The 20,276-nt window shown below is 36.2% G+C and overlaps 3 protein-coding genes across 3 annotated transcripts; 2 read left to right on the forward strand and 1 right to left on the reverse strand.

The window, feature by feature from the left end:
• LOC147859775 (violaxanthin de-epoxidase-like protein) lies at nt 1-2,593 on the forward strand. Its single transcript, XM_087324219.1, has 3 exons — nt 1-155; nt 267-490; nt 1,264-2,593. Exons 1-3 carry the CDS (start codon nt 44-46, stop codon nt 2,542-2,544), a joined length of 1,617 nt encoding a protein of 538 aa, XP_087180345.1. The 5' UTR covers nt 1-43; the 3' UTR covers nt 2,545-2,593.
• Nucleotides 2,594-3,489: 896 nt separating this feature from the next.
• On the reverse strand, nt 3,490-5,763 carry LOC147859776 (uncharacterized). The gene is made up of 2 exons (XM_087324220.1): nt 5,596-5,763; nt 3,490-4,414 (listed from the first exon to the last, which is right to left on the reverse strand). The coding sequence occupies exons 1-2, from the start codon at nt 5,713-5,715 to the stop codon at nt 3,767-3,769; spliced, it is 768 nt and encodes a 255-aa protein (XP_087180346.1). The 5' UTR covers nt 5,716-5,763; the 3' UTR covers nt 3,490-3,766.
• A 5,928-nt stretch (nt 5,764-11,691) lies between these two features.
• NSH3 (inosine-uridine preferring nucleoside hydrolase family protein) lies at nt 11,692-20,036 on the forward strand. Its single transcript, XM_087324576.1, has 11 exons — nt 11,692-11,880; nt 14,473-14,652; nt 14,746-14,856; nt 15,101-15,613; nt 15,713-15,994; nt 16,180-16,299; nt 16,392-16,589; nt 17,068-17,321; nt 17,796-18,000; nt 18,560-18,877; nt 19,554-20,036. Exons 1-11 carry the CDS (start codon nt 11,692-11,694, stop codon nt 19,860-19,862), a joined length of 2,679 nt encoding a protein of 892 aa, XP_087180702.1. The 3' UTR covers nt 19,863-20,036.
• The last annotated feature ends 240 nt before the right edge of the window (nt 20,037-20,276 follow it).

Below are 20,276 nucleotides of genomic sequence, written 5' to 3' on the forward strand. Positions count from 1 at the left end.
TACAAAACAAAATGCATACAAGAAATATATCATAAGCTTAGCCATGTCTCATCTAGCAATGTGCTTTGGTGCAATCTCTTCCCACGAAAATCTTCTGATCAAAGAGAGCGCTCTATGGAGATTCACAAAGAACCCATTTCCCCTTAACCCTGCAGGTGAGCTCTTTTCATCTTAATATACTGTTTCTCTGTCTCTATCCTTTCTTTTCGTTAATGTAGGGCTAAGATGAAAGCTGTTTAATGACGAAATGAACCATTTTCTTGCAGTTCTATGTGTTGGTGATGATGGAATTAGACCCACCTTTAACAAAAACAACAGGCGAGAGTTGTCTTGGAGGTTTCAAGCTCGAGCCTCAGAAAATGCGATTCATGATGTGGTCATTTCTCAGAATTTCTCGGACAAAGCCATAGCCAAGCTTATTGCCATTGTTGGAAATGCTTCTCCCAGTCCTTTAGGCCAAGCTACATGGGAAGAAGTCTTGGAACACACTGTGAGTCTATAAGTAATGTTCTTTTGAGGGATCTCAAGTCATTCTGGTGTTTTATTTTTTTGCCATGATTTCAATCTTTCATTGGGAGGAATAGTAGATGTGATTGTCATACAATAAACTTTTGAACATTATTATTTTCTTGAGCTTCACATTCAGAGAAACGGAGAGGTTCCAATTACATTCATTAGAAATTTTGAACATTATTATTACTATTTACTGTTTTTCTTGGCTTTATTTCTCATTTGGAGGAACGATACAGATTTTAATCATATTTGCAAGCAAAATTTGGACATTATTATTATATTTTTGAGTTCATCAATTTTGCTTTTCTTGTTGTGTTTATTTTTTTGGGTGATTTATTATGGCATAGAGCATATTCACAAAAATATTTGACCTTTTCCTCTCTCTCTTTCTCTCTCTTTCTCTCTCTCTCTCTCTCTCTCTCTCTCTCTCTCTCTTTCTATAAATAAATAAATAAATAAATATATTCTTTGTGATAATTTATTTTCCTAAGGGATGACAGAGATCATCATATTCATACCATGTTTGGAAAAATTTCCATTTGTTTTTCGAACTCTTTTTATTTTCGATGACTTACTGTGGTGGGATATTGAGCTTTCCCTTCCAAGGAATGGTGGGGATCATCATATTAAACCCAATTAACTGTGGAGAGTTTACTTGTTTTTTTTGGACTTTATTTATTTTTTCGATTATTTATTGTGCCTTTGTAAAAGCTTTCAGTTTTGATTTATATGTGTTTCTTATGCCTCTAGGCTCGACGATTGAAATGGGTGGACGATGGCTATGAAATGATGGTTGTTAATAGCCGGACATTACGAGATGAATCTCTGGATGGTATTTCTCGGAATGATATTCTCAACGCAGACATTTGGATTGTCATAAGTGTAGATGACCCTTCGTCTGTGGATTGGATTCTTAAGAATTCTGTGGATATTTCCAACCTTGTTTCATTCGACTCATCATCTCAGCTAACGACCAAATTGAAAGGAAAATTCTTAATTCCTGGTGATCCCATAACCAAACTCAAGGCGTCACTTCCAGGTGGAAATGACACCAAAGAGTTGTTAGGTACAGTGAAGCTCATGGAAGAAGCATGGATGCGGAAGAATGCTGAGGATGTCCGTTTCTTGCTATTGATTTTGATTGATAAATGTGTTTCACGAGTTGAAATCCTTAAAAGCTTGAGAGCAACTGATTTGAATACACTCAAGTGTATGATCAAGAACTGTGGCCCACAAATTCTAGCATGCCTTTCGAACCCGAGTTGTCGAAAGGCACTGTCTTGCCTCAATAGTTGTGCTCCGACCGACCAAGTTTGTAGCTATCAATGCATCGTATCGTACGAAAGCCCAGAGTTAGAGGCATTTTCCTTGTGTGTTCTTCAAAAGCATAATTGCCTTGGTTTGAACTCATCTATACCAATGCAACCTCATGTTGAGCCAATGAGACTCTTTAGGGGTAGTCCTCTCACGCATGAGATTTCTGAAGATATTTTCATTGGGTGGTTAGGAAAGTTCGAGTGGAGTTGGAGAGTGGCAGCGGGACAAAACCCTGCCTATGATCAATTTCCATGTCAATTCCAAATTTTCTATAGAGGCAAGGCTAAAGGATCTGTATGGTATGATCCAGTATTTCAAGTCAAGAAGCTAGATGGCAGTTTTACATGGCGTCGCCGCCATTATCGTGTTCGTAGGGCCGATGATCCTGGAACATTCTTTTTCTCTGTTCTAGACAATGGTGTTATTTCTAAAGAGTATTGGAGAATAGTTGATATGACCGATGACTTGTCATGGGGGCTTTTCTATTATAGTGGTGCTGCATCTGCAGCCGGTCAGTCTTACACCGGTGCAATTATTGTAACTCCAGATGGTCAATGGCCGGGTAAATGTGAACATGAGAGGCTTACCGAGGCCCTTGAAAAGTGTGGAATAAAGGAGTGGGAAATGTATAAGGTTAACAATGCCTCTTGTGAAGGTCCCCCACTAGGAATACCTGAGAATGCGGGGAAGCAACTCACTTCACTAAATGTATAGTCATTACACTATAAGAAATAATGAAAATTGATGATTCTTATAATGATCATGACAATAAGTGTTGCGCTTGACTTTTCTGAAGTTCATCGTCTTGAAATAAACATACACCATTATGAGTTGGATGTCCAACAGTCGACAATATTACAATTCCAATGATTGAGACTGAGAAGCATGCGATTCTCTAAGATTATGAATTAGTTTTAATTAATTTCCTTGATACCGTGTTAAGTGATTAAGTTTTTTTTGTATAGATTTTTAATTAGTTGAGTCTAATTTACTCTTAACAAAGATTGCATTCTTGATATGAATGGCGGGAACCTTGAGAATTCAGACATGAATAGTATAGGAAATCAAGTATAACTGTACTCAAGTTTGATTGAGTAATTTGTTATTGCCAATAGCAAAGCAAGGTCAATAATTTGTTACTGAACATAGGAGAAGAGTAGAAAATCAATAAAAGGAAATGTATAGGAGATACTAAGGTTCTAGAAGCTTCTTCATTGTTTCAATTATGGAGTCTTAGTTTACTTACTATTAAGAGAAACTTGCATATATCTTGAACACATATCAAGGCTTCAACTATAGAACATTTTGGAGTTAATATGATTTCAGAGCTCATACCAAGAGACTAGTAGACCTCGATGCAGAAACTTCGAAATTCATGGTAGTGCGAATGTTCTTGATATCACTCATAAACAATTAAATGCTCATCATCCACCTCGGTACTCAAACATTAACATCTACTATAATGGTGATGTTACAAGCATCTTGGTTGTACCGTTGTATCTATGGTTTGATTTTTAATTGAGGCACATCAATACCTTGGATAGAAGTAGTTTCTTTTACTTCCTCCCGTCACTCTATTCTCATCATCTTTTTACCATCGTATTACCATTGGCTGTGCTATTGTTTAAAGCATAAGAGTTGAAAATTATGTACATGGTCTCAAACTAAAACCAAAGATGTTTTTGACAAGGCTAGACAAACAAAAACATAAAGGTTTTTACATGGATTGTAAGACACCGACAACCTTTTATGTTATTTGGCAAGGTTACACAAACAAAAGCATAAATATCTGGTAGATAGATACGTTATACTTGAAATGGTTGGAGCTCTCTTATATAGATGAGTACCATATACTTTATCTTAAAAAGTTTTATTTATTAGAGGAATTCTTTGAACTTTTGTTTAGACCATACATGGATTCCATTCTTAAATCCTTTCAAGACCATTGGTCAGGATCGGCATCAGCAAAGGTTGACCCAGAGCCGATCTGGTCGTACCAGACTTGCCGAGTCGTTTGAGATCCGACAATATATCCATTATCATGCCAACCATTGGCATATAGACCTGCACGGAATTGGAAGGGCCGATCATCGGCAAGGGTTGTTGCGATGTTGTAGACCTCTAGCACTTTGGTCCCATCGAACCATAACTTGTAGTACCCAGTGTTATCACTTTTCCATGAGGCTTGGATAACAACCTTGTGCCAAGCCCCAGCAGACACTGTAGCAAGGTTGGGGAACTGTGTGGTTGTGGGGCTACACACGGCACCTGCTTTCACACGAGAGTAGAGTTGGTTTCCCACCAACCAAACCATGCTAGTGGGAATGTAGTCATCACATTTATAGTCAGAGAAATCAGCTATGAATTGCCCCAAGTTGTAGCTTTGGGATGTGAAATCCCAATCGGATTGTAGTCGAAAAGCAAATCCATAGAAACCTGTCCCTCCACGACTATAGACTCCATTCTTAACCACCTCGGAGTGATATCGCCCTGTATATGATGCATCATATACTTGTGTACATTTGATTGCTGTGGTTCCTTTGTATACCACATTTGTTACATCTTTCACAGTTCCATAATGCTCCTAACATTTGCAGCAAAAAATTTGATCAGCCAGAATTGGCTTTAACCCACATTAATCGCATACTTAATTAGAATTAAATATTGATTATTCTCATATAATAGTATGTATAGTGATAAATCTCTTGCTTCATAACATGTCAGTTGTGGATGCAAACAAGAACATAATGTCCATAGGTATATGTATTCACAAAAATAATGCAGAATAATTTGAGTGAATCTCTCCATTTGAGAAATTTTGGGTTCAAACCCTACATTGGGCATCGTCAGTATGGATATGTATGTGTTTACACAGGTTGTGGAAGTGGTTAATGGGAGTCCACCCTAATGAAACAATTGGAAGCATACTTAGGTGACTCCCTTTGCTAAGAGGTGGTGTTTCCAAACCTACAAGTTGCATCATGGATGGGTATAAGCAAGGCTTTTGTTATGGTAGTGTAACCTGAAAGTTGATGTTATTGCATGGATACCAAACTTAAACTTGGTATGCATTCTAACCGTAAGATATAACAATATCACCATAGGGCTTCATTTTTGTAACGCAAGAAGCTACGAAATTTCCACCATCGTCTAGGGCACAAGTATAGGAAGCTACCACTTTCCCGCCGATGTCTCGAATGTGTATTTAGGAAGTTGTATTTTCCTGCCAATGTCTAGGACAAGTATTTTCAAAGGTACCAGCTCATGACAAATGTCTAGGACACATTTATTTAGGAACTGACCAGTTTTACACTACCAATGTCACTAGGACACACACATCTACTCCGCCTGATTGTCAATAACCTTTGGGTATGACATCCATTGTAGGGGAATCTTCCCCATGGGTAAAGGGGGTTAATCCCTGCTCCTCGTTTATTGGTTAGCTCATTCTATTCTTAATTATGACACTCAAAGATGTGAAACCAGTTTAAAAAGGCATTTTCAAGAACAGTTAAGTACTCAATTTATGTAATTTGGCAGGGATCAAGGGTAATTAAGTGCCCGATTTATGTAATTAAGATGGATTTTGAAATAACTATGTACCTAATTTATGTACTTTAGATGGGTTGAGAATTTAAGTACATTGATAAATTTCAAATGGATTTGAGAGCACATGAGTATCAATTTTGCAATCATGAAGGTAAGTAAGCAGTTAATTGGTATTAACTACATTTCATTATAATTAGTTGCCTTGATTAATAGTACCTGATTAATGGAATCCCACCCAGAGACAGTGCCAGTGTTGTGGAATAGCACCGTGGCTTCTGATAAGAACACAAGAAGGGATGCAATTGTTAACCCTAACCAGAATTCTAGGTTCTTCATGATTTGGATTATTTTTGATTCCTCATTCTATCAAAAGCCAGCTATTTATAACATTTTAGTCTCGTGTTTGGCTTTGTCTAACACTTTCCTAAGTCAATATTATTTATTCACGATGTGAAAGAAAAGAGTGGACAAAAGCAAAATGATTTGCTAGCGTTATTTGTTTTTCAATGCATCAAAGTATGTATAATTTGTCCCTATGCATGAGGATAAGTATAATAATTTGTTGTACGTGTCATCTGCTCAATTAGTCTCGAGTCTCAAGCAATGAGTCAAATATATTTACATCGATCATAAAACAACATGCTCCTTTTAGTTTGAATTCATTTGAATTTCACAACCACAGTAAAAAGAAAAAACTGGCTTTACAAATTCATTTCTCTTTTAATCCAAAGGGTTCAAAACAATGGCATTAATCTTCTCATTAACCTTATAAAGAATAATAAAGCTAGAGTGTTTTTGATTTGCTATACTGTTTGAAGTCGAATTTCTAGTTTGCGGAAGTAAATATCTCTACTTCGAAATGAAAAGTTAAGCTTGAAAAATGTCAAATCTTTTATTGTGCTCGTAACCAACTAGATTTTAATCAAAATTGATGTTGTAGAGTTGAGATCTTACATTGCTTCGACAGTTTGTTATTGGACACGAGTTTCTTTTTTACTTTGTAATTGGAAAAGAGTTGTTTGAAGTCCATTGACTCATTTTTGTTGTAATGCCATAGGTCATGCATGACAAAATGGCATATGCCAGGTGGGTTGCTTAATTCTAGTGGATATTCATTAACTTGAAACCTTTGTGAAAAAGATAATTATTTAAGTTGAAATATATCATATAGGAAGAGGATAATGGACTTAAATAGAATAGAATATTGTTCTTGACATGAAACTTAGTTTGAAATTACATACATGTGTAGAAGGAAGAAACCTCAAGGGTTGATTTGAAATGAAAACAATTATACGGGATAATGTTTTTAAAATGCAACATGAACTTGTTGCAATGTAGTATTTGTACGTAGCTAGTGTTTCAATGCAAGCAATGTTTTGACTTTTTGATGTCGTGTGTTGTCTAATCATTCTCAACATATTTCGTTTTTTTTTTGCACATAAAATATCCTAGCAAGTATCCTACACTCCATCACATGCACCCCATATAATCACGCCTCTTTCATTTCTTCGGTTACTTGTCAAATGAGTTAGGCAAAGCTTGCACAAACTATCACATAGTCAATTCTCTCCCTCTCTTGCATTGCAATGTATTGTATCACGGCATGAATACAATGATGTCTTAAGGGGAATAATCTCATATTAATTGGTTTTTAATATCCCTCCAAGTGGTTATGTTTCAAACCTAGTTAATTGGTTATATGCCAAATGTATACAAGAAACATACTTTTATGTTTTGTAATTGGTACAATTAATATCCCATAAAAACTTAATATTTTCAATCTAGAAAATTGCTTATAGGCCCAATGTAGACAAGAAATATACTCATATTGTAATATGTAATAATATTTTAATTAGAGTAGTGATTAGGTGTGTGAACATTATCATTTATTTAACTTAAGAACCCGAGTCTTCAACAACTGTATCGAGTGGAGATCTAATTATTTTTATATGTTAAAGTATGACATGGTCTTTATGTCCATTGGAGAATGATGCATCCAAACCCTTGTTAGCCTACCATAGGAATGCAACCCCTCAACACTTGGCGACAAGCTTCAACATGATCCCTGATGGAAATTTCCTTAATGTGACATTCAGACTACGGAACTTGTTGGAGGAAAAAATGCATACTTGAGTCATTCCAACACCTTGTTTCATGTTGAAGAGAAATATGTGAAGGGCAATAGTTCACATGCAAAGATGTAGCGGATTCTTAAGAGAATGGATTCTAGGATGTGTGAGTTACTGCAATTGCCTTGTTCACAAGAGCCCTTACTATTGGATGATCCAGTTGATCAATAGTGTATAATCCTATGACACAGTGAGGTTTGTTTAGTATCTACAAGATAGATAGTGCTTCATTTATGCAAGAGGATGAAATTCGACCAAGGAGGATGTAAGGTAGTGAAGAGTTCCCAAAGTTGGTTAAAGTGGAGGCCACATAAAACCTTAAAGTTTTGGCATCTTGATGTCCCGAGAAGTTTGTCCCCCTAACATATATAGTGAGGATATGTAGAAAGTTAAATGTGAATACCTCCAAACTAAAGGTTATGTTTGCAAAGTCTCTCAATAAGTAGAGAGTCCACAATACTCTCATAAGATTATGCGCATCCTTTAAAGTATTAGCTAAAAGCACAAACATTGTTTTTTTTTTCCAAACAACATATTCTTCCATTAGTTTTAAAAAGGCATATCAGATACAAAATACAAAATAGAGAAGCGACAATTCTTCCCAACCCGTCTTGTGTAAGACAATGGCTAGCCATGGATCCTTCATTTGATAAAAATGATTGAGCACTTCCTCAATTTTCCCCATTCTCAACCTCTCGAGTATCACCACAAACTTTCAAGCCAGAACCAAGTACAAATGTATTTGACAAGATATTATGTGTTTGCATCTCCTTCATGAGGTTTAGTGCTTCCTCACCATGCTCATGTCCATAGGATCACATTTTTGATTGGCTAGTTGTCAAAAACTTGACGTGCTACTTCAATCAATCCAATTGCCAATAAGAAGATCTTTGTCGAATCCTTTCTTAATTATCTCAGCATGCATTTGCTTGATGAATACTAGACTATTGTATGATTTCACGATGCAAAGTAATGGTATAGTGTCTTGAGAAACACCTTTTTGTTACATTTTCTCAAGACAATAGATTACCTTCTCAACATCCCCACATTCAATATATCCTGAAATTAATGCATTCCACAATACTACATCTTTACTTGTGAGTTTGAGAGACACTTGTTGAGTTTTTGCAAGAAGGCTATATTTAGCCTAAACATCAGTTACCAAAGTCCTACCGATAAGAAGCTCCTTTTCTAATCTCGTGAGGATAATTTAAACATATATTCATGAAACATGCGTAGTGTCTCCATTGCTAACACAAGCTTTCAGGACACAAGCCAGTGTAATGGCATCCAATGGCACACGTTCAACTCACATTTTCTCATAGCACATGAGTGTCTCCTTATCATATCCATGCTTATCGTCATTTTGCCTTTGTTAAAAAAGAATCCATGCTTCCTGGCCAAATCTATGTTGGGAATATCCTAAAATTAGTGCATTCCAAGAAACCACATACATCCTGAACCAGAAGCCCCTTGAGCACTTTATGTACTTTTCATACTTGACCACATTTAGCCTACATATCCAATACCATGAGACCAAATCTTGACTATGAAGTTCATCAAAAAGCAAGCGAGTTTTCTCCAAATCGTTACATTTAGCATACATGTCAACGAAAGCATTCCCTCAAGCATAACATTCTGTTCCAATAAACTTTTATAAATTATCTCATCATGGATTTGTTAACCCTTACAAATTCCCCAAGGGCACCACATGCTTTCAAGATACAAGTAGTCACAATGCATTTCTAAACATTTCAACGCATCCTTGCCACGTTGATAGTGGACTATTTCTACTTTTCTGAATTCACCAAATTTAGCATACATAGTCATCAAAGCAACGCCTAAAATAATGTCAAATGCAAAAGTGATCTAATCAGGAGCAATGCCATCATTTTGCATATGCTCGAAATAATTGAGAGCTTCTCAACCCTTTCCCCTTTTAGCATATCCACAAATAATAGCACACTGTGAGACAACATCTCGAACCTGAAGCTCCATAAACACTTTATAGGCTTCTCCTACACTGCCTTTGGCATATATAGTAGTCAAAGCACTCCCTAAATAGGGCTTTTTCTCATGTAATCCTTTCTCTCTTTTTTCTTTTTTTGTATAGTCCAAACTTTCTAGGTGTATATAATTTCAGGCACTCGAATTGCACCGCATAATGATTGATGATTCCCATATGGCTTTGCTTTTAAGCAACAAGGATGAATCCTTGACTATGTTTTGTGTACTTGCCACTATCTGCTTTGAACCAGTTTTACATTAACATTAGCCATGTCGACGTTTGCTTTATCACAACCTCAAAAAATGTGCTTGACCCCCACACTATCTTCACTCATCCGTATCTCACAAAAAATTTATTCATCAAGTCTGCATCAACCATCTCGCCGATTACCACCATGTTCCATATGTTGGCATGTCTACGCAAATGCTAGCTTCACTCATCCTTAACCCCCACACCATCTTCATCCACAAATAATAGCATGTTTATTTATGAATAAAAAGGCAAAGCAATTTAAAAACTTGACCTCAAAATATCTCATACAATGAACTCTTGCAAACATCTCTTCTCTTGGTATAGAGAGTTCATGCACATGTATAAATAGAAAGATACTTAGCCAAATACAGTATATGGCGATGGGGTCAATGGTATGTCTAATATTGATCAATTGTGGATTCTTTCAAATTTTATGAGAGAGAGAGAGAAAGAAAGAAAGAAAGAAAGAAATATTAACGTCTTTTAAGAGGCCAAAATGGCCTATAAGACCAAACAAGAGATTACATCTTAAGAGAGAGAGAGAGAGAGAGAGAGAGAGAGAGAGAGAGAGAGAGAGAGAGAGAGAGAGAGAGAGAGAGAGAGAGAGAGAGAGAGAGAGAACCAAGTTGAGATGGTTGTGTCATACAATGAGTTCATTAGTTTGATACACTAATGTGGAAGTGTAAGTTATGAGAAGTGAGAAATGATGTATGATTCAATAAAAAGAGTGGAAGCATTATATTATTTAACCCCAAATGATCTTGTGTTGATGGCCTAATAATAGTTTATCTCTAGTGAAGCTCATTTGGACAGAATGAGAGTCTAGATTTGTTTTATTTAGCAAGAAGTAGATACATTTGAGGCGAATATACTAAACATATATGATATAATAACTTGTCTATTTAGGGTTCTTTTATGCCATGGCACCATAAAGTGTCTAACCATGCATTTTCGGTCAATAAAGTTAAAAAACCTTCTTCTCTTTCTTTTCCTTTTATATAATGTTACGACAAGATAAAAGAAGTGTAGTTGAGAAAAGTAAGGTATTTTAATGTTACTGAATGCGTTTGAGACATATATGTACGACCTTTTCGGTAAAAAGATACATTGTTTGAGTCATAAAAAGATACATCGTGACCAACGCCATTTGGAAAAGATAGAATAGGAACACATCATGCATGCACATAGTTGTTTTGAAATGCGGAATGGGTACGCGTGTGTGCGCGCATTGGGTTCGACAGAACAAATTGTGAGGTATCCGAAACCAGAAACAAAACAAACCAGAATCAAAACACGGCAGTACACTTGGAAAAAGAATGGTGTCGGAGCGGGTCCTACCATCCCCCCCCTCCCCCCTTGAGACACAATAGATGGGAAGGATGGTGGTAACGAGTTTTTTAAAGAGATATGGTACGACACACGGGTTTAGGGTCATGGAGATAAAGGTCATGGGCGGGTGGGCGGGCGGGCGGGTGGACAACAAGAACCTTTAGGGTTCTTTCTTTCTTTCTTTTTAGGGTTGGTAAAAAAGCAATGGATATGTATATGATTGTTAATTACTTGCTAACACTCAAATTAATGAAGGAATTGACGGGTCACTGAATGAAGGAATGAAACCATCAATTCAATGATTTGGTGGCTTGAAGAAGAAGAAGAAAGAAAGAAAGAAAGAAAGAAAGAAGAAAGACAGAAGAAAGAAGAAGAGCTCCAAAATTTCTAAGATAATAATTGATTGGAAGATGATTCAGAAGGCCCCCACAGAAAAACGACCAAAAAAACAGACACAGACAGAGCTACAGACACAGACACAGACACAGACAGAGCTGCAGCAAGAAGAAGCAGCAGAAGAAGAAGAAGCAGAAAGAGAGAGAGAGAGAAGGAAGAACGAGGAGGAGCTGCATCCAGTTTGAAGCAGCCTGAGCTATGGCGTTGTACGTGCGGTCCTTCTTGTTCCTGTTTCTGCTGAGCCACGGCCATGTGATGCTGCTGAAGGGGAGGTGTGCTCCCACGCCATCGCGCATCCTCTTGGACACTGACGTTGACTCCGACGACATCTTCGCTCTCTTCTACCTCCTCAAGCAGCAGCAGCAGCACCGCGTTGCATCCCTCACGGTACCTGCATATTCTTACCTTACCTTAGATCATTTCTCATTGCTTGCTTCGCTTCTCCTTCTCCTTCTCCTTCCTTGATTTCTTTCCTTTTATACATATCCGCTCTTCATTCCCAATCTTGCATTGCTACTCATCTCAGGAATTTAAGCCACTGTTTTACTCCTAATTCTTCTTCTTCAATTGACTAATCTGTGTCTACCTGTTTCTGATCTCGGAAATTCTTGTTGGTTTCAACGATTGGGTTCCAAATCTTCATTGCTTTCTAGATCCGGGCTAATCTTCACTGTTTCCTTGGTTTGGTCTGCAACTGGTTGTTACAATTGAATCATTAACGGTCCCGTCTTAGTCCAAAGCAGACATGAATCGATTCAATTGATGGCTTCGCATACACATCTAATTTTGATTGCAGGAAATTGCATTAAATGGAAGTGAGATATAAAATATAGCTAACCATGATCAATGAAGTGAATTTGTGTACACATATAAATATGTGACTATTGGTTTGGATTAAGATCAGTTCTGTGTGCATTGAACTAATTGTGGTGGTGTTCTAGAACTATATATGGTTACATATAAACACAACAAACATTAATCAATTTGTAAATGCACATTGTCATGTCTAGCTTACTTTAGTAACTTTAGTACCGTGTCATTATAATACCAATTTTCTCTTCATGAAATTCGCGTTCATACCATCTTAGATCATAGCAAGCAAGTTTTCGATCTGTTTGGGGATCAAAACAAACAGGTTTCAAATGCCTAGGTCCCTTACACCAAAAAATTCTAATCACAAAGGTATGTACTAGAGAGAACCCAATTTTTCTACAGTGCCGGTGAATGTTTCTTCAATGTTTAAATCTTCGCGAGATGGACATTTATGAAAGATTTATGTACTTCTTGCAAGATTACAATCATGAGTGATCTCTAAATATTCTAACTAATGGAATCCACATCAATCTTTGGTATAATCAAAGGAAGGATATGCAACTTTAACATGTTATTTGATCAAATGAAATTTATTTGTTTGCTAATGAATCAAGTTGTTTCATCTTTAAATAGCTGAAGCTCATCTCTCATATGAAATCGTATGCGAATGGTAATTGATCCCTAAAACCCTGACCAAAATGTTTTCTGACCCTCTTTTTGACTCTCCACTTATAAAATTATAGGTTCATTAATAAGGCAAGATACCCATATTTTGAATAATCAATGACCATCCACCAACATTGGATGGGTTACTTTGTGGGTAAGCACCCCATCAACTTTCAAACATATACATAAATCATAAACTTCGTAAGTTGTGTCTATTTGTTCTATATAGTAAATGTTCAAGGATCAAAAAGTTTCCACTTGTCTACAATGTAAACATTCCAAATGTGGTAAAAAATATAAATATACTTTAATATTGTGCTTACCCTAAACCCTATATAGTAAACTTTTAAGGATCTTAAGGTTTTTACTTATGTACAATATAGACAATCAAAAGTTGGTAAATAAATAAATAAATCTTAAACATTATGGGGAAGATACCATGAAGAATCACGATCAGGAACCTTCAAAATAATATGATATAAAGATGCCCTGAAAGTCATGCCAAGCATAAATGGACGTACAAGGGAAAACTTAAATAGCCAAAGTACATCAGAAATTGATTCCTTCGAATTTGGCTTATTATAAATAGGCCATAGTGTCCATGAAGCTCAAATCCACAAACACCATGTATATGTATGTGTCAATACATACTATACGTTTATAAAATACAAAGAGGCCAACGTGGATTGTAATCATAAGACGCCAACTAGAGGAAGTATATGTATGGGGAAGCATGATTTTAGCATTATATATTTGTCATTCGTGAACCCATCATCCAAAATCAATGCACATGGTTTTCCATCGTGCAACTGTTTTTAGAGTGAAGGGTGAAGTTACAATTGGGCAATTCGTGTAGGAGTGCCCAACGTCAAGCTCCAACTTAAATATAACAATCAACCGTAAACAACCCCTTGCCGTTAGACGAGTGTTCCTCACACTTCATTGGACCTGCAACCAAAAAGATGATAGGATGCTTGTCTTAAACCGTGTGACCATAGTAAAAATGAAAACAAAAACAAAAACACTAAAAAAAAGATCATGTAACTAATTAGTTTGATCTAGTTAGTGTGCCTAAATGATAATAAAGATATTGCTTCCACCCTACTTTTCCACTCCTATAAGCCTAATAAGAGTATTACTTTATCTTTTTTGCAATTTGACTAGGGGTAGTTAATTTCGGTCTTGTGAATAGCAGAACCAAAAGGGCTATTACCCCATATACGAGAAAAGTATCTTTGCCAATACTGAATATGTGCTAAACTCTTGAGTTCTAAACCTTTTCAAAGCCTTCACTATAATATATAATTGTATCTAAGATTAAAATATATAACCGTAATCTATTTCTATTTTATTTGTTGTAATATTTGAAATTATAACCTCCTGTATATAGATTTGTTGCATCTTGACTCATCTATTTGAGTTTATATGCTACTCGATTTCCAGAATTTGTTCTTCAATTTGAAGCTACTTGATGTTTTTAAGGCAGTTTCTCTTATGTAGGCCATCACCATAAGTGCAAATGCTTGGTCTAATGCTGGCCATGCTATCAACCTAATCTATGACTTGCTTCATATGATGGGACGAGATGATATCCGAGTTGGTGTCGGAGGTGAAGGTGGCATCTCATATGCAGGGAATTTCTCTTCAAATGTTGGGGGTTATTTTCCTCTCATTGAGCAAGTAAGCAATAATACCACATGCAAACTCTACATCGAAACTTAAATTCAATACATATATTTTCCACAAGCATTTTCATTTGACTTTCATCTCTAGGGACTTTCAACATGGGGAGGATGTCGATATAGGCAAGCAATTCCCCCAGGGTCAGGGGGACTCATAGATATCGACACTATGTACGGCATTCGAAAACAATTCCTTCCACGGGTAAAAGTTCTTGATGATTTTGTCAATGTTAGAAGCTCCTAAGCCAATTGGTAGAAGCTATAACTCTATTTCCATAGTAACCTTCTTTCAAGTGACTTGAAAATAAACAGGTCTAATGTTTAGTTGAAAGGGATTCTTCTATAGTTTTGATGCTTTCATCATCACATACATACATTTGTCACATGCGCATACATACACAAGCATTTGAGAGAGACTAGAGAACTCTATTATTCATCGGATGCAGGGGAAAAGGCATTATGAACCACTAAAACAGCGAACAACACAAGAGGTTATGTTAGAAGTTCTTTCAGAAGGACCCACTAATGTAATTCTCATCGGATCTCATACAAACTTTGCTACACTAATCATGACACATCCAGAAGTAAAACAAAATGTTGAGAGACTGTATGTCATGGGTGGGGGGGTCAAATCATCTAATCCCACTGGTTGTTGCCCACAAGGATCTCCTTCTTCTTGTGTCATTAATCAATGTGGTGATCGTGGAAATATCTTTGATGCGACTAACACTAATCCATGGGCAGAATTCAACATATTTTCTGATCCTTTTGCCGCATATCAAGTTTTCCATTCAGGAATTCCAATAACTCTTGTCCCACTTGATGCCACAAATACAATCCCTATATCAAGTCAGTTTTTTTCTGCTTTAGAGATAAACCAACGCACTTATGAAGCTCAATGGGTGTACAAAGTGTTGAAGATCACTAAAGACACTTGGTTTAACAACAACTTTAACAAGGCAAGTTTTACAAAATTCATTTTCCATCAGTGGGTGATTTTTAGCAAGAAAGTGTTCTGTCATTGACTCACTAAATCTTGACAACTCCTATTCTGACAGGAATATTTTCTTTGGGATTCGTTTGCCTCTGGTGTGGCAATTTCAGGAATTCTTACCAACAATAGTATTAGTAATAATGAGTATTGTGTGTTGAAGAAGAGGAATGTAACCGTTATTACTTCCAATAAACCATACGGAGCAAATGATGGTAGTAACCCATTCTTCAACAATCGAACTTCACCAAAGTTCAATTTGCTGAAAAACGGTGTGCATAGCGGACATGTCCAAACAGGTCTAATTGATCCATTCTGTTTGGTAAAAGGACAAAAGGGTAAATGTAAGGTATATGACGGTTACTTTGTCTCTTTTATGCAATCAACTCACTGTTTCTATCTTCTTCTGGGTAAAGGCATCCTTCTTTGTATTTTGAGAGATGTTTTTTTGGTGTAGTTGTGGAATAGTTGACAGATGAGTCAGTTTCAATGACTTTTTTTAAGAAGTTAAATAATGTTTACCAGTAAAAACAGGATGGATATACAATGGAGAGCTCGCCTGAAGGTGCTGAGATGCAAGTTGGGGCTAGTGCAAAGCCAAATTCAGATACTCAAAATCAGCTTGAATTCGCATTCCAAACAAGTTTTATTGAAGTGAGTGAATTCATCTTACATTATACTTAAAAAATGCACCGAGCTAGTATGTTCATGGATATTTAGAAATCTTTCTTATATTGTCTTTGCAGAGATTGAATGATCCAACAAATACAGCTCAGTATACTTTTGAAACACAGTTTCCATGTTATAAAGAAGTTTTTTATAAAACTGAAATGATCAATAAGAGTATGGGTCAATCAGTTATATTTGACATGGATATGAGCCCAGGAGATATAATCACTCTTTTCTACCTACTCAAGATCCCAAGGACAATCATTGACTTGAAGGTCAGATTGCCTTTCTAAATAGAGAACTTTAAATTTAAATCGTGATGGTGTTTTTTGTGTTAATTTCTAAATCCAGTGACAGCATGTTTATAATGTCAGCATCTGATCTGATAGCAGTTGCATTACCTATGGGATAATACATAAACATACACACCCATATATATCTGTTAACATTTCGCCAAGATTTAATTCAGCATATGTAGAACATATTTATCTTCATCCATTCTACATACTTATTGGCCTTTGTGATAATATTTATCTGGTTGCACAATATAGTGGCTATCAAGACCTTGTATTTGATCAAAGTTTCAGCCCAAAAAAGACATATTTTGCTTCATGTATTCCACATAATTTATGTGATATTTACTGGGCTGCACGATATCTTAGCCATAACTGCATGGGACACACAATTTGTCTTCTCCACGTGTGCAATATTTTGTGCTTTTGAGCTGACATTCCCTCCTAAAATTTTCCAAAGGCTATAACAGTGTCCGCAACTGGATGGTCAAATGCTGCTACGATAGACATCATCTACGATGTACTTCATATGATGGGGCGTGATGATATACCTGTCGGGTTAGGGGAGTATTTTGCAGTAGGTCAAGCTTATCTACCTTTCAATAGTACTGGAGATTGTAAATATAGGCAAGGGATTCCAAATGGCGCAGGTGGATTCCTCGACTCAGATACATTGTTTGGCTTGGCAAGAGATTTACCACAAAGTCCAAGAAGGTTCGGTCTCCTTAAAAACATATTATCTATTTGATTATTTATTCATGATAGAGAACATTGCATTCTACTGAACAACATTTCGTTTTCAGATGGTAATCATAAAGCATGTTCCATTCTATTGAAAATTTATTGTTTTCAGATGTTGATGGAAGTTCATGCATTCTATTGAGCAATTCTTGATTTCAGATGGTTTATGAAAGAGCATATGGCGTTCTATTGAATAGTTCTTGTTTCCAGATGTTCATGAATGAGCATGATTCTATTAACATTTGTGTTTTCAGCTATTTTCATGGCAAAGCCTGCGTTCTGTTAAATAAATCTTATTTTCTGATGTCCATAGTATATCCTGCATTCTAATAAGCAGTTGTTGATTTCAAAATTTCAGGATAGATCATAAATCCTATCGAACGATTCTTGTTTCTAGATTTTCATGACAGGACATGCATTGTATTGAGCAATACTTGTCTGAATCAGGTATACAGCTGAAAATTCAGTCAAATATGGTGCATTGAGAAATACAGAGCATCCAGAATTAAGACAACCAACAGCTCAAGAAGTCATCGAGAATATATTATATCAGGCTGATGTTAAAGAAGGCATTATTTTTGTTACTGGAGGACCACTTTCAAATATTGCAAAATTTGTCAGTTCCAATTCAAGTCTTAGAGCTCTCGTTAAGGTAATCATTACCACTGGTTGTACGTGCATCACTAACAAATATTACATCTCTCTTCCAATTCAAATATCTAGGTTAGGCATGCACTGCACTGCCCATGGCAAAAGTGCATGTCAGTGATGCATTTTGCAACATTTCTCGGTTTCCCATTCAATCCTTAAATCTCTTACTAAGGTAAACATTACACGTGTACTCAATGACACATAAGTAAATGCTCAGTCTTCCAATATTGCAACAATTTGAACTTTCCCAACCAAAACTTAAAAATTTCTAGTTATAATGGTAAACATTACCAATACACAGCAAATATATCAATGATAAAGCAATATTTTCTCACTTTCTGTGGTCCAAATTTGAATTCTTAAATTTCTGATTAAGGTAAACTTTATTTAGACAAATTTTAATCTCCAGTGATGGCAAATATTGTTATCAATAATATTAATATTATTCCAAATTTCGCCCTATTTCTTAGTTCCCCAAAATTCAAGTTTTAAAATACTCTGGTTAAGCTAACGTTACTACAATTTGCATGCATCAATGATGAACCACTAAATTCATGCAGGAGATATATATTGCTGGTGGAGCTATTGGTTCCTCACGCAAATCCAAGCAAAATGGCAATGTGTATACCATACCTGGAAACACAGAGTCCGAGTTCAATTTTTTCTTGGATCCAGAAGCAGCAAAAATAACTCTTGAATCAGATGGTTTCGACATCTTCCTTGCCCCTCTTGATGCCCTCCATGGAAGAAAAAGCCTTGTTTCACACAGCTTGAAGCTCCTAGAAGCAAAAAGAGAGACACCAGAAGCAAAATTTGTTCACAAACTGCTATACACAGTCCAGCAACTCAAGCATCGAAGCAGTGCTTACACTCATACAGTAAGTGACATATTTCGTCGAAGTTCAATATCTGCTTTTATATCATATGCACGAGTCTTAAGCATCAAGATGTATTTTCCTTGTATTAATGTATACAAGTCATATTCGATTAGTTAATTCATCAATATGAATGCCTGTATTGCATATATTCATACCATAAGGGTACTGATCAGAGTCATTGATATTTTTTCTGCTACTGCAAATGCTCATCAAAGATAATAAATTGCACTATTATATATCATAAGATTAAACAATCCACCAAAGCTAAGAAATTGCACTATGTACGCAAATATGTACTCAAAGATAATAAATTGCACTATTATATATCATAAGATTAAACAATCCACCAAAGCTAATTAATTGTACACTCCTCCATAAAGAGTCATTATTAACCCATCAGAGATAATGTATGTTACATTACACACTCACATAGCTAAAGATTTAGTAATCCTTCGTATATATCATTGGCATGATTCGTGATTGCATCAAGGATCTTTTATATTACATAATATAGTCACACGCCATTAGATTCATGATTCCATCACCGGATAAGTTTTATTGCATTATATACTGACGTACCTAAAGATTCATTGATACATAAAAGATAATTTGTTACTTGAAATTTGTGAATAATAACACGCCAAAAACGCTAGTTCATAAATATTTTCTTTGACAGGAAAAACTATTAGAAGAGGTTCTTGCATCAGTAATATTAGCAGAAAAACCAAAATTCAGAAGAAAATTCAGAGAAGAACATATTACTGTAATTTCAAAGGGAGATATTGAAATGGATGGCTGTACAAGGATCGAACACAATGATCGTGATAGCCAAATTAGCAAAAGAAAAAAGATTCGATATTTGGGCAGAACAGATCCATACGCCATAGCCAGCAGCATCACAAAGGCTTTAAACAGAAATTCTTCTCAATCTGCCATCATCGGAAGCTTTGAGGATCAAATAAGATCTTGGAGTTCATGTCGGTAGTAATCATGAGAACGAAAAGGCCATGCTGGCCATCGTTCAAATGAGAGGGAGATGTATTGATCGTCAGAAACCTAAAACAATAATAGTAATTGTGTAAGGAAATCCATAGCTAGCGACGTCCGTTGTGATGAGGACGATTATTCTTGACTCTGATTAATCAAGAAAGCTGGCTCTACGTCCCTCCCCTGTCTCTCTCTCTCTCTCTCTCTCTCTCTCTCTCTCTCTCTCTGTCTCTCTCTCTCTCTCTGTCTCCATCTCCATCTCCATCTGTGTGTGTCTGTTGTGTGTACACATGTATATATAATATACTAAGTGTAGAGGATAATGGCCTCTATCTTCTCCTTCTTCTTATTTTAGTCATGGCTAAAATTCTATTCATATTTACTCTTGGTGTGCAAAAAGGCACAAAACAAT

Source organism: Azolla caroliniana, unplaced genomic scaffold (assembly GCF_043228905.1).
Source record: "Azolla caroliniana isolate FFs.n. ecotype wild unplaced genomic scaffold, voAzoCaro1.0.p SCAF_9, whole genome shotgun sequence".
Taxonomy (NCBI): domain Eukaryota; kingdom Viridiplantae; phylum Streptophyta; class Polypodiopsida; order Salviniales; family Salviniaceae; genus Azolla; species Azolla caroliniana.

What these genes read in the sequence shown, in the direction of transcription:
- LOC147859775 (XM_087324219.1), top strand. Translation starts at nt 44, where the DNA reads ATGTCTCATCTAGCAATGTGCTTTGGTGCAATCTCTTCCCACGAAAAT. An exon ending in ATTTCCCCTTAACCCTGCAG is followed by an intron (nt 156 to 266) that starts GTGAGCTCTTTT and finishes ATTTTCTTGCAG; the next exon opens with TTCTATGTGTTGGTGATGAT. An exon ending in AAGAAGTCTTGGAACACACT is followed by an intron (nt 491 to 1,263) that starts GTGAGTCTATAA and finishes TTATGCCTCTAG; the next exon opens with GCTCGACGATTGAAATGGGT.
- LOC147859776 (XM_087324220.1), bottom strand. Translation starts at nt 5,715, where the DNA reads ATGAAGAACCTAGAATTCTGGTTAGGGTTAACAATTGCATCCCTTCTT. An exon ending in GGTGGGATTCCATTAATCAG is followed by an intron (nt 4,415 to 5,595) that starts GTACTATTAATC and finishes TGCAAATGTTAG; the next exon opens with GAGCATTATGGAACTGTGAA.
- NSH3 (XM_087324576.1), top strand. Translation starts at nt 11,692, where the DNA reads ATGGCGTTGTACGTGCGGTCCTTCTTGTTCCTGTTTCTGCTGAGCCAC. An exon ending in ATTTTCCTCTCATTGAGCAA is followed by an intron (nt 14,653 to 14,745) that starts GTAAGCAATAAT and finishes TTTCATCTCTAG; the next exon opens with GGACTTTCAACATGGGGAGG. An exon ending in TTAACAACAACTTTAACAAG is followed by an intron (nt 15,614 to 15,712) that starts GCAAGTTTTACA and finishes CTATTCTGACAG; the next exon opens with GAATATTTTCTTTGGGATTC.